Below are 14,275 nucleotides of genomic sequence, written 5' to 3'. Positions count from 1 at the left end.
ACCGCCCACCATCGGGCGGTACCGTCGATTGGGCTATTTTTGCCCTGTTATCATTTTAAATCGGCGGTGACCGAGGAAGAAGAAAGAAGAGGGGTGACCAAGGGAGAAGAAAGAAGAGGGGGAAAGGGAAGAAAGAAAAAGGAGAAGAAGAGGAGTACGTGCGTCGCTCTCCCTCCTCGTCTGTCGACGACCTCTCATCCACGCAAGGAGAAGAATCTCGGCGTCGCGAAGAGAAGAGGTGATGTCGCGGTGAAAACGGTTATATATATATATATATATATATATATATAAAGAGGTGATGTCTCCACCTCATTTTTTCTGAGGTGATGTCGCCGAAAAAGATTTTTTTTTTACTTTATATATATATATATATATACACCGAGTGGTATATCGAAATATATCGCTCGGTATACAATATCGTACCGTATTGAGCGAATCTCGAAACTTCGGTATGGTACGAAATTTCAATCCTTGGATGTAGCTAAAGTTCCATGAAATTTATATGCCTAGGAAAATTCTAAACTTATTGAAGGGAAAATGGTATTGCAAAGAACATCAATTAGTTCAATAGCATGATGATTGAAAATTGGTAATGCGACATACTTGTTCCTCATTCTTCGTTTTGAAACAATACATATATTAAATCTAGTGCTGATTTGATACTAGTTACTTAGAACGACAGAAATAAGATTCCGAGGTTATCAGACTTCAGATAATGTAAATCTAGTGCTGGTTCCCTGCTAAATCTGTATATGGATGGATCAATCTTGCCCAGTCCAGTCTGAAACTGAGCTTGCCACTGTTTAGTTTACCATATGGGCTCTCTGAGCAGTAAGTTCATCAGTGCTGAGCTGTATCAGACCGTGAGCATACCATTTCACATCAGTGTTGGGCCCCCTCTTTTATTTTTCTGTTTATATATGCCCTACAGTTCATACTTTTCTTTTACTTCTCGTTTTCTCTTTCTCCTCCTCTGCCTCCTTCTCTTTGTCTGCACTATACTTCTCGTTCACATTGCTGTGTCACTGCCTTCTGCTGTCATCATTGTCTCCTTTCTCTGCATTGCTATCTCGCCACCTTCTTTCATCACCAACATTGTCTTTTTCCTGACATCAATGCCTCCTCCCTGGTGCATATCTCATTCTTTGTGTTTGTAGTGGCCCATGTTTCTACCAGTTTGGTCATTGGTCGGTATCGATACCAGGCCAAGATTAACCCTTGAGTGAGACCACAGAAGCAAAAGAAGCTAAAAGTCTACAACCTGGACAAAGTAAAACTCAAAATCTTTTTGTGAAATATTTTATCAAATGTCTTTTGGTACCTCATTTGTATAATTTTGTCATTGTCAAAACACCAGAGATCATTGTTCAAAATTGAATTGCAATGCATGTCATCTGACTAAGGCTCACTGATAATTTTTTTAAAGTTGATTAAATATTAAGAATTAAAAGTGGATGAATAAAAAAAGCTAAGGACAGCTTATATTCATAAGACCTAGATTACTTGGTTTGAAGTCTGGGTCATTCACAAATTTTATGGGAACCCTCAAGTTGTTTAATAACTTGTTTTAGTGGCCATTGCCTTGCCTTCAGAACAAGGTTGAGTTGTAGAAACTAACATGAAAGGAATTTTCCAAGCATCAAAAGAGAAAGGGCCCTGTATCAACACCAGAAATTCATAAATTTTATAGGAACCCTCAAGTTGTTTAACAACTTATTTTACTGGCCATTGTCTTGCCTTCGGTACAAGGTTGAATCGTAGAAACTAACATGAAAGGAATTTTCCAAGCATCAAAAGAGAAAGGGGCTCTGTTTCAATGGAGAAATAATTTTTTATCGCCATTTAAATCAAAGAAATATTAAAATTTATGTATTGGTTCAGAATTATCTCAATAATTATGAAATTCTTCATCTCTTCATGTGCTTTGCATGTGGAGACACAATATAGCATCTTTGATGCCTAAAAGCAGACTGTAAGGATTTTATTTGTAGATGATGACCCTGAAGCATGCATGCTTGGCTTGAAGCCGAGTTCCTTGCATTGCAGCATCTGAGACTATGGCAACTGATAACTGCACTATTATCTTCAAGAATGTCATTTAATCATGCTTTAACCCTGTCTTTTATCTTTCCACAGGCACAATTTTTGCTTATGGTGTTACAAGCAGTGGCAAAACACATACGATGCATGTGAGGGTCACAACTTTTGTACTTGGGTTCTCACGTATATTCTGTTGTGATGCAAGTGGGCATTGTTGGTTTTATTGTTGATTACCATCCAGTTTTGTCTTCTCATTCTTGCTATTGTCCAATTTGATTTGTTATCTTTCTATTTCTTTCTCCAAATCCTATTGCTTGATATATATTTGCATCAAGTTAGGCCTAGAGTTTATTCATAGCTTTCTATTTCGGTATGCAACTAAATGTAAGCATGGTTCAAAACTTCAAATTGTGGAAGTGTCCAAGAAAAAACCAAGGGTGAAAGTTATTTCTAGGCCTAGCATAGGTTTAGTTTAAAATAGCTGAAGTTGAAGCAGTTTTTGGACAGTTCTTATTGTTTTGGTTAAATTTGACTGAAGCCTATATGGGTCAAGAACTCAAATACTGATCCTTACCAAGTCCAAGCAGTATATACTCAAATACTGACCAAAGTAGCCCTGCTGTCCTGAAGGTCACTAATACTGACCAATGTAACAGTGATATGTTCTATGGGGCTAATAATAGAATGGTATTTGTACAATTTGTCGTTTAAATCCTTGATGCGGATATTTTTGTAAAAATGGACATGTTTTATCCCATATCTCTTTCAGTTCTTTCATTTCCCTTTTAAACAATTTTCTAACCCAAGAAATATCAAGGAATGTTTCTTAGACCCTTTTGGTTTCTTATAGATTTTGTGCTTTGACTAGAGCACCAAGAGATGAAGTTGCCTATAATTTATTAGCATGTCAATTGTATATAAGTGCACAAACGCATGACTACAGTTTTTAGTTTGGTGTTTCTAAAAATCCTCCATGGTTTGGGTAAATTGGGCTAGTTCTGATAGGTACGTTTAGCCAGAGAAAAAAAAAAAAACATTTGGCCAGAGGAGACCATGAAGCCCTCATGGGCTAAGGTCAACAGAGAGCCCCATTCTTAAGAATTTTAATCCATGGATTAGATGACAAATCGAGACCATGATACTGTAGCATTTATACATTTCTTCGGTTTATAAAAACTTGTGTTGACAAAATATTTCTTTAACTGAGTCTGAACTTAAGTTGTACTTGTTCAACTTCATTACTCATGAAATATCTTCTGCAATTTTCTCTTCTCAGTTGTTTGAAACTTTTTATATCTTTTCTCTTTTGGTGCAAAGATAGTCAATTGAAAATACTTCATTAAGGCTAAACTGAACTAAATTGCTGTTGTTTAATTATTCTTAGAAAAATATATTTATCTTTCGAATCTTAAAGATTCATCCAGAGCTATCAAAATTCTAAAATATTATGCTTCAACAGCCAATCAAAATTGGAATAGGGACATCAAGTTCTGAGTGGTTATCCTAGTTCCTGCTAAAATTCCCACTTTGTGTTCGGCTACTTACAGATTCCAATTTGACATTGTTTCTGGTTATGGCATATGCTTTATTTTTTATTCATCCTGGAATTCCAAGGCCCTTGTCCCTGGAGTTTCCTTCTTCCTGGAATTCCATGTTTTGTATAGCTGATCACACTTTCTAAGCTTCTTGATTCTAGTTTGGGATAAGGGGGGATTTGAGTGACAGCCTAACATTTCAATGTAAATCAACATTCTCATAGACAAGGAGTTAAATACCAGTCTGATACTGGTTTCAACAAGTTCTTAAAACAGCGTGGAATCGGTGTACTTCTCACTAAAATAAAAAAAAAAAGAATACCAAACAAAATCAAGCTATATAGTTAGGTACTAGTCCAATTGTGTGATATGTACTAGTACATCTCGGTCTATCCAGTATTTGAAGCCATGCCCATGCCAAGCAAGACCTATTTAAACTTTTTCAAAAACTTAAATTTAGTATATGCCTATTCATGTACCTTGACTACAAAATTGAGTCCCAAAAGAAGAGTAAAAATATAGTGGCAAGAAGTTAGTGAAACAAAAACATATGTGAGTTAGATATTCTTAAATCTTAATCATCATATTCTATTTATGATTGGCCCATCTGGTAATTGAAACCATTCTGATACCAGACGGGATCTATTAAACCATGCTAATCTTAATCATCATATTCTACACATTAGTGGTCCATCAGTCTAAACACACAAACAAAAAAATATACATGCTTGCATAAATATGTATGTAATTCTATTCATCACTTCCCTCTATCAAGTTTTTCCATGCTAATGTACCCTATCAGTATGCTGGCATGTTGGAACCAGTATGGATTGAGATTGCAATCTTTGTCCATTTTCAGTTGGGTTTGACAGTGTTTGGTCAGTTTGATATTGAAAACTAACCTCAGGTCAAACTGGTCCATCACGAGTCCTTCCATCCCCCAAATATGCACATAGTTCTGAGATTTCCTTCTGCTCTGATAATACTGCTAGGACATAAGTACAATTATTAGGCTAATAGAGTTTCATATTTGCATTATGCAGTCTTAAAATTTTATGACTTACGTTTATTTCCTTTTAATGAATCAAACTCAGGGAGATCAAAGGTCCCCAGGAATCATACCGTTGGCTGTAAAAGATGCATTTAGCATCATACAAGAGGTACCTTGGACAGATTTTCTATCATTGTAATGCATTTCAATAAGTTCAAAACTCTCTTCAACAAAAATAATCCGAACACATACTTTTGGTTCTAGACTCCAAGCCGTGAGTTTCTTCTACGTGTATCATATATGGAAATCTACAATGAGGTTCGTTCTTTAAACTGCTGCATCAGATGCTGGTTTACTTCTCTGCAAAACAATTTCAAGTTTGTTTTCTCTTTTCTCTCTGTGGCTGACTGTTTTTCCATTTTCCCATTGTGGATTGTTGAACATTTTCGGTGCATCTGCACAAGTATATTTTATCATTAAGAGTGTCCGATTTTCTTGCCAAAATTTGTGACAGGTATTTAAGACCTTTTTAACATGTAGATATGTGAGTCCATTTTCTGCTAGCCTTTGTACACATCAGTTACTCATATTGGTAAAGAGTACAACTTTGCAGGAGTTATTCTTGCATCAAATCTGTTTTATCGCAATAAATCTTGATTTGCTTTAGATGATAAGGGACTATATTGTCTAATGAAGTAAAAATATATAGAACTGAAGGAAAGATGTAAAAAGTGAAGAGAACAAGTAATTTGGTTTTTTGTGAAAATTTTATTCAGATGTTAGATCTATATTGAGTGTCACTAGATCATTGATTGGTTGAATTTTTTCTGTGACCCATGGTATTCCTTTATCAGTTGTGAGACCAAGTTCTTACCCACCGCTAATGACATTGGTGGTAGTTACATGAATCTATTGTCAATGCAAGAAAACCTGGTTTCAATTCATTTACCAAATGAGTCGGATCAGGCCATGATTTCTTGACCCTCCAACTGGCTGTTTCATGTTCAGATTATTGATTGTTTGGTGGGTCAGATCATCAAGGGTTGATCTGAATCATAAATTTAGGCAAGCCTTAAACTGAACCATGTGGTTAAAAAACCTCCTGATAAATGAGAAATGATGTTTCAGTCTTTCAGACATGCTTGAGAAGCCAAAGTCCTAATGCATCCTCTTGAGTCACAGAGAAGTTCCTTGTGACCATGACCAGGAAAGGGAATGCAATCAGCTGTGAAGCATCAAAGAGCACATGACAGAAAGCACTCAGATCTTTTCTGCTGTTTCGTGGAGTCTGGTTGAATAGAAAGGAAAAGGAGAACCATATACCTTGTTTTAGCTATCCGTTTGTATCATCTTCTGTAACCTTTCTTGCAGTTTTGGTATTAATCTGTGTTTTCTTGGACCATTGTGGAAAAGTTGTGTTTTGAGGCCAATGATGTAGTCTAGCTTTCAATTGGTTTTATTTAGATAATTGTGATATGAACCGTGATTGAGTATCTTTACATCTGTTAAGGGGAAAAAAAATTCAAAGTAAAAAAAAAAAAAGATCATGTTCTTATTGTCTCCATCATAGTTTAATTCTGCAAGTTGGTGTTAAACTACAAATAAAAGAGAAGCATTTTTTTCACACTATTTGTTCTGATTTGTTGGGTGAGAAAAAATAAAATAAAAGAAAGGTGTGGAATTTGGGAGATAATATATATGAATCTGGAAGGTGGCTATTCTGACCATTTTTTTTACCTTAGTGATGCCGAGATTGCAGTGGATTCTGTTCAGCGGTATAAGGTGGATTTTAGTACAGGTTCTTTTAGATTGGGTTAAGATAAGCATGTTAGTCTATTTGATCGATTCTTAGTTATAGATCCAGCTTATGATATCACATCAATGATTGGAATTGGCCAGTACAACATGCTATGAAATCAAGCGTAGATCTCTGGCTCTCACTACTCTGCTGTATGTGTTTTGAAGCGTACATGGACTGTTATATATGAGCATGTACACGTGTTTATTGACATGCATATCATCATATGCTCATGTATGTACAAGGTTCAAATGGAATACCATCCAAAATGCACATGTAATCATATGTAATTTGAAGATATCTCTTACAATTTTTTGGGTGCCCTGCTAATCATTTAAGTGTTAAATATGGGACACGCCAAGTTTTAGGATGGTGTATCTAGTTTCCAATGAGTCTAAAGAACAAACTTTCAATTATCTGTAATCTTGCAAATTTCACTTGCTGGCCTCTTCTTTATACTTCATGTTCTATTTAGTAATACAAAACCTCATTTGATATGCAAATGCATGTATTGTGACTATTGTCTACTATTAGAAAAGCAAGTTTTTACTGGATCTAGAAGCAAATATTAATACAACATTGGATCTGTAGTTTTAAGTGAGAATGGCATCAGTTGTTTGTCAATTTGCAAGATCAGTAGGCTCAACTGTAGTGGTTGCAGTTTCCAACATTTAGGACTATGAATAAACATACTTTTGAAGTTATGATAATGGCATATATAAGGAATGCGTGCTCTCTATAGATCTCTCATTACTTGTTTGATGTGGCCTGTTGTGATTGGTATTCTATATTATACACATCAGCTTCTTTCTTTGGAGCCTTGAATTATGCATTGTTCCATCATTAGTCTTGGAAAACTTGTAGATGAAACCATAAGAAATAAATAATTAAAAAAAAAAAAAGCTCATAAATAGTTTCACAATTATGAAAATAAATAAATTTCATAATCTTTCTCACACTTGTGAAGACTGTCATACTTGTACAGGTATATGCAGTATGTGTATTGTGTAACAGCATGATGTATTGTTCTGTTTACCGTGATCAATTTAATGAATTCTTACTCAATTTTTATCAAAACTTATGGCTTTGTGAACTTTGGTCAATTTATAATTAATTAGTTTTCTTCTGAGTAGTTGTATATAATTTTACTTATTAAAACTTTTTGATCCAGGTTGTTAATGATTTGTTAAATCCAGCAGGACAGAATTTGCGAATCAGGGAGGACTCTCAGGTACTACTTAAACATTCTTGTTATCAGAAATGATGCTTATCTTCCCAATTGATTTTACTGAAACATTTGTCATAATTGCATAATGATTTTGAATTTGCCTATATTATTGACAAGGTACTTATGTATGGGATTAAATGAATAATTAAGCATGGATTAAATAAATATTTAAATGTGTATGAAGACTAATAAAGGAAGGCTGGAATTTGATTCAATTCTTTAGGTCTCAACTTGTGTATGATTTCTTTTACCAAAGAAAAGTAAGGGAACATATTCAATAGAGGAGTTCAGCATTTGTGTTCTTATTTTCCTTTTCCTTTGAGGATATCTATTTGCACTACTATTATGTATGAATTGTCACAAATAGCTCTTCATTCAATCAATTTTCTGTATAAAAGCGTTCTGTATTTTTAAATAGCTGGTTTTCATCAAGGAAGTTGTTCATAAATGGGACTAACCAAATCAGCAACCATTATGCTGGTGCTGCCTTTTTGTTTGCAATTATCACTAGAGGAGTTCGAATAAGTTGGGAATATTATAAATGGTAGTGTGTCCTAGAGCAAGTATGTAGATGTCTTGGATTTGTAGTGTTTGTGCTGCATGCCATGTTGTGCCCCAACATGTTGGTCTGAGCTTGTTACATTCCAGAGCAACAGCCAGTAATTACCTACAATGATGGTACCTGCACTCATTTGTCATGTACCATGCTATCTTGCTATCATGCTTCATGTTTGCTGGCATATACTTTAAAGGGTCAGCATTACAATTTCTTCTATTAAACTGTATATATAGTATCTCATACTATCTCACACACTCACCAAATATTTAGTCCTTGAATGAATACAGATGGAGGACTTCACATATAAGCTTTCTTTAACTTATCATTTTTAATACAGTGCATATTCTCCCTTTAGTTGTTTCATTCTCTTCTATGAGTTTGAACAAAGAGAGAATTTCTTCAAAACTCTTTATTAGCACAACTTTCTTCCAAGATTGCCAAGCGCTTCTTCGCATATATATTCAATGTAATGGCTAACTATACAGTCACACAGTAGCATTGTAGATCAAGATTGTAATTCTAAAGGACATATATATGCATGAAAATTCACCCACAATATTTGATATTGATAAAGAGTGTTCCACTAATGCAATAATATGCTAGCAGTCATGGACTTATTGTTAAAGAAAGTTTATAGCGATCATGGCAAGTACAACTCCGCAAGATCCATTGTAGTGTAGCATTATTGTCATTATATGGTGCTGAGTGATAAAATATATCCAACTCTGGAAAAATAACCAACTATTACCACAAAATTGTGGTGATGAGAATCATATTGGTAAGAAGATTGTGAATAGGATGAGCTCCTACCAAAATTGACATTATATAATCTTTGTCTCATCTCCTCATAGTTATTAACCATCTTCCATTTTCCTTTATCCTTTTGATCATTAACAAATTGCTCAAGTTGATGTGTGTCATGATCTTAATCTTGGGTAGTATGATGATATGTTGTTCCTCAGTTCATTCTCCATCACTGGTGGATACATTTCTTTTCACAATGTCTCTTGTGGACATCATGAAGTGAGAATTTCAAAGGTGTCACTTGACTGTATTTGTTGCTTGTTGTTTGCTTTCAAAGGGTCAACTGATTGTAAAGTTTAAGCTTTACCCCTACTGCATGATTGGATGACTGAGTTTGTTATGCAATGCCACGACCCATGGAGGACTGATTGCCTAATGGTCGGCCATATACCAACATCGGGCTCTACTCTCCCTCACGGTGATCAACCTCTTGTGACCCCTGTTGTTCCTTTTACTCTACTGCATCTGGAAATAAAATGATACAGACATGGAACAGACTAGATGCAGTAGGAAATCTAACCATGTAAGAAGTCTAGTCTGTTCTCTTCACCATGGAGATATCATCAATGATGCTCTGGTGTCTATCAATTGTTTACCAGCTTTCTTGAAATTTGCACTGTTGTTTGTGATCAGTTATACTTCACACGATGGTCCGATCTCATCTACGACAGCCTCCATCATATATCATGAATAGGATCCAATGACTACCTGCATATTACAATTTACCATGAAATGAATGATGCTTATCTTGGTAGGTCCATATCAACTGTCGCAAGCAACTGCTTAACTGCTTTTTAAAAGACTATTAAATCTCTGATCTGCGCAACTTCCTTAAGATGTCTAACTATGATCTTGTAGGAGATTATATGTTGGGACCATGCCTTTGAATGGTGGACACTATACATTGATATTAAGGACCTTGAGCTGCATTAGTAGGGATTCAGTGTAATGAAAATATTTTACAATTGACTTTACCATATCCCTCTTTTGCTCCTCGGTATATGCATAATGAATCTTGGTCTCTTTTAAGTAGGATGACCACAAGATCCAGATCAACAACTTGAGTTAGCCTTTTGCCGAATGAATTAAAGAAACTCCATATGCCACCTCTGGGCTTCTTTGTAGTAGATGCAGTGTCAATGATATTGGTGCTCCAAGTGACAGGCATACTGTGATACCAAATCATTATTTTGTGGCCTTGGCACTGTTTTTCTACAAAAGGTTGCCAATTCTAGCGAGAGACATTATTAAATTTGTATTTGATTTTCAAACCGAAGGCTAGATGCATAAGATTCCACTTGGATTCATGCAGATTCAATCTAGATCCTTACAATGAAGCCTACATCTATAAGGATCAAGGCTAGCAAGTTTCTTATCAATCTAGTCTGGATCCACATGAATAGATGTGAGATCCTTGCAGATCAATCTAGATTTATCAGGTTCAAGGTTTGGTCATTGCTTTTCTAGTGTCCTCGCAGATCTAGCCTAGACCTACAAGAATCAAGGCTTGATCCAGCAAAATCTGCAAGGATCAAAGCTAGATCTTTAGGTATCTATTCTAGATTGCACAGATGTAGGCTTCTTCCATGCGGATCTACTAAATCTGCAAGGCTCAAGATTCGATCTTCGCAAATATAGTCCCAAATTCATTAAGAAAAACACCTACAACCTAATTTTAGGTTGATGAAATAACTATCTTACGAGGCAAGAAATCTAACCCTAAACTTCTTGCAACAGACTTGACTAATTAATTTGAAAGATAAGGTTAAATTTACCTTTTCTCGGTGAAATATTGGTTCAAATGTAAAAAATGAGGCTTCAATTTATTGAGATCAGTCTCCAACTTGATAATTTTTTAACTTGGAGAGTGCACTGAGAGACCTAGGGAGAGAATTTAAGGGATATATGGTTGCGGATTGAGAGAGGGAGTGAAGAAAAGTGGAGGAAGGGATGAAAGAAGGGGAAAGGATCCTTAAAATTCCCAAAGAGACCTTTAATGGGTCTTTGTATCCAATGACCCAGGGTGACTTTACTGCCCGGTAGAGTAGCTCCAAGCCTCCTACAGTCTAAAACTGATTGGTAAGCTCAGTTCTCAAGACTTACTAGACGGTACAAATTCTGAACCGATGGGTGAAATTGCCAAGTCGGCATGCCAATAAGTGGTTGGACTAGTAAGTACCATCACAATGTGCAGGTTCAACCATTATTCAAATTACTGCACTTGATATTTATTTATTTTATTATTTCCAGTGATATCAGGCAATATAGTCTGCCGTACCACCCAGTGGTATGTATACCAAACTGGTTTGCTAATGTGGACCTTATACCTCTAGTATAGGGCAGTGCTTAGTCTTTTACCTTTACAGACAGTGCTCCTTTGTGTGCTTGGTGGATTCTGCAATTTAGACACAAGCAGATATGCCATAGACCAGCTGATTCAACATGTGACAACTATCAAGTAGCATAGAATCAATATTGCTTGCATCCTTGTTGAAGTTTTTTAGATTTGTTGCTAGTTTTGTATGAGATTTTTCAGGGAATGATCAACTTTGAGTTTGATAATGATTGCATCTTCTATATTTTCTCTTATCTTGGATTAAAGGTCTATTGCAACATGCTTACTAAATTAGTGTTAGCTTTATATGGTAAAATGGCAAGTAATTGGTCTTTGCAGATATATTTATAATCTAATGACTTTCCATTGCTTCTTACAGGGAACATTTGTTGAAGGCATTAAGGAGGAGGTTGTCTTGTCTCCTGCACATGCACTGTCCCTTATTGCAGCTGGAGAAGGTGAACTTTAAGAGTTTATATCTTTACAGGTCAACTTATATGAATATGATTAATCCTTGCTTACTAACTATAGATGGTCAACTAACCTCACTATAACTTTTCCTACTCATTAATCATCTTTATGTATCTACTGCTACTTGTCAACCATTATCTCTAAATTTGATCTACATGATATTCATGTTATTTTTCTCTGCATTTTGCATCTAAATAGTAATTTCATTTTATTTCTTTTATAACACAAAAATTATTCTTGATATTAAGGATCATATATCATATAACAGTCCTTAGGCCACTAAATTTACCCATCGGCATGGTATTAGAGTGCAGGTCTCTTGCTGATTGGCATATGTACTAGGGTAGATTGATATGGTATAAACCTTGGTACAGCCGACAAAACTATTGTAGCTTGGCATACTGCTCTGAGTATTTATCATGAAATGCCTGCCTGATTGTGTCTGATATTGAAATATGATTCCAACAATCCATCCATACTTGTTGTCTTTATTTGAGTGCACAAACTCTCTCCTTTCTTTTCTTTACATTATTATTAGAGTATATGTCTCATAAACCAAATGCTCATATTGGAAAATTTCTGGTTTGGTAGTGATGATAAAGGAACTGCAATTTTTTTTCACTATGATTATTTTTTTATTATGCTTCAATTTTGGAAGGCATAAATCGACCTCTAGTTGTCAGTTTTTTAGTGCTTGTTATTCTGAAATTAAATCGTGAGAAGTACAAGAATAAATGTGTTGTAACTGAAAATGGACATCTAAATATCTCTAGATGAATCCTTCTTCAATATATGAATGTTTTTCACATGCATGGAAGATATTTATATATTGCATAGGGACACATCCTGAAATTGACACACTTATACAGGTTATAAATGTGAACACATATATGCAAAGATGGAGGTGTAAGCACCTGGATTAATTTAATGGTGGCCAATGCACTTGATATCTGATAATGAAGGATCCATTTTCATTAGTCTAGCCTTCAAAAGTGATCCTACAATATCTAAACTGCTTACAGACTATTAATAGAAAGCATAGGTTTGCATCCTTCTCTGTATTTCAGTTCCATACTGGTCTGACAGATTATTGAAAGGACTGGAAGTGTCTTTCAAACAAAGGCAAGGCCTTCTAGATTTCAAGCTATTAACACGTGATAGTTTATTTTTGTTCATAGACTGATGATTATACCATTAGCAACTTAGCATGAGATGATGAAAGAATCTCATCAATTGATCCTAATAAAAGACAGATAATTTGACCTAAATTGAAACAAAATTCTGAAGAAAACTAATTATCAAATTAAAGAAGAGAAAACCTTATTATGTTTTCAGGATAACAAATTTTAGGAAAACCCATCAAAAATTGGATTAGACTTTCTCTTATGCTTTTTTGAAATTTTCTCGATTTCTGTTTCATTTTTATTGTGAATTGAATTAGGCATTCCCTATCTTACCTTGTAAAGGAAAACAGAATTGACTTAAACATTGCATTGAGCAGTTCCATATTTTTTTTATGTAGCCTACCATTTGAACTTTGGTTACTGAGGAGGCTTAAATACTCGAATAGAATCAGTGATTTAAAAAGCGCTAGGCGCCAAAAGGCGCCAAGGTCCAAAAACGCCCGAGGCGCTAGGCGCTCGCCCGAGCGAAGCGAGGCGCTAAAATATAAAAATATATAATATAATTAATAAATATAATTATTTAAAATTTTAAATAAAAATATGCTATTAAATTAAAAAAATCTAAGATACAAAATCACAAAATTAATAACATTAAAATCAAAATAATATATTATTAATCTATTAATGAAAATTAATCATTTCAAAATTCAAATAAACTTAATATTAAGATTTAAGAGTATACTGAGCAGTCTGAGCTTGACGGAGAAAGGAAGCAGCGTCGGCAGCGGCGAGCGGCGGGAGGAAAAGGAAAGGGAGCGGGAGGCGCGAGTAGTGGGAGGGCTCGCGGGAGTCGCGAGCAGAGGGAGGGCTCGCGGCAGCTGGGAGGGCTCGCGGGAGGCGCGAGCAGCGGGAGTCGCGAGCAGAGGGAAGGCTTGCGGGAGGGCTCGAGGGAGGCGCGAGCAGCGGGAAGGCTCGCGGGAGGGCTCGCAGGAGACGCGAGCAGTGAGAGGGCTCGCGGGAGGGCTCGCAGGAGGCGCGAGCAGCGAGAGGGCTTGCGGGAGGCGCGAGCAGCGGGAAGGCTCGCGGGAGGCGCGAGCAGCGACAGCGGCGAGCAGCGTCAGCGGGAGCAGCGGCAGCGAGCGACGAGATCGCGATCGCAATCGAGAGCGGCAGCGGCAGCAGGTTAGTGTTGGGTTAGGGTTAGGGTTGGGGTTATATCGGTTTAGTTGGTTCGATTGAACCAACTAACAACCGAACCAGGATCGAACCAGACCTAAAATTCTGGTTCGGTCGCCTTGGTTTACCCAGGCGCTCGCCCGAAGCGCCCAGCGCCTGGGCTCAGGCGAGGCGAGGCCCGAGCGCCTCGCTAATGTCGCTGCTCGCGAGAGGG

The 14,275-nt window shown here is 36.4% G+C and overlaps 1 protein-coding gene across 3 annotated transcripts in view; it reads left to right on the top strand.

Moving 5' to 3' along the window:
• The window catches only part of LOC103998042 (kinesin-like protein KIN-7D, chloroplastic), a 38,093-nt gene that overhangs the window by 3,432 nt on the left and 20,386 nt on the right, over positions 1-14,275 (top strand). For all 3 annotated transcript variants that reach the window (XM_065125673.1, XM_009419416.3, XM_018818350.2), the window contains exons 4-8: positions 2,137-2,189; positions 4,670-4,735; positions 4,831-4,884; positions 7,536-7,595; positions 11,670-11,748. In XM_065125673.1, coding sequence (XP_064981745.1) covers positions 2,137-2,189; positions 4,670-4,735; positions 4,831-4,884; positions 7,536-7,595; positions 11,670-11,748 — 312 coding nt within the window. The remainder of the gene's footprint in view (positions 1-2,136; positions 2,190-4,669; positions 4,736-4,830; positions 4,885-7,535; positions 7,596-11,669; positions 11,749-14,275) is intronic.

This window comes from Musa acuminata, chromosome BXJ2-9 (assembly GCF_036884655.1).
Source record: "Musa acuminata AAA Group cultivar baxijiao chromosome BXJ2-9, Cavendish_Baxijiao_AAA, whole genome shotgun sequence".
Taxonomy (NCBI): domain Eukaryota; kingdom Viridiplantae; phylum Streptophyta; class Magnoliopsida; order Zingiberales; family Musaceae; genus Musa; species Musa acuminata.
Note: the sequence above shows the minus strand (reverse complement) of the source record. Positions and strands in the feature narration are given on the sequence as shown.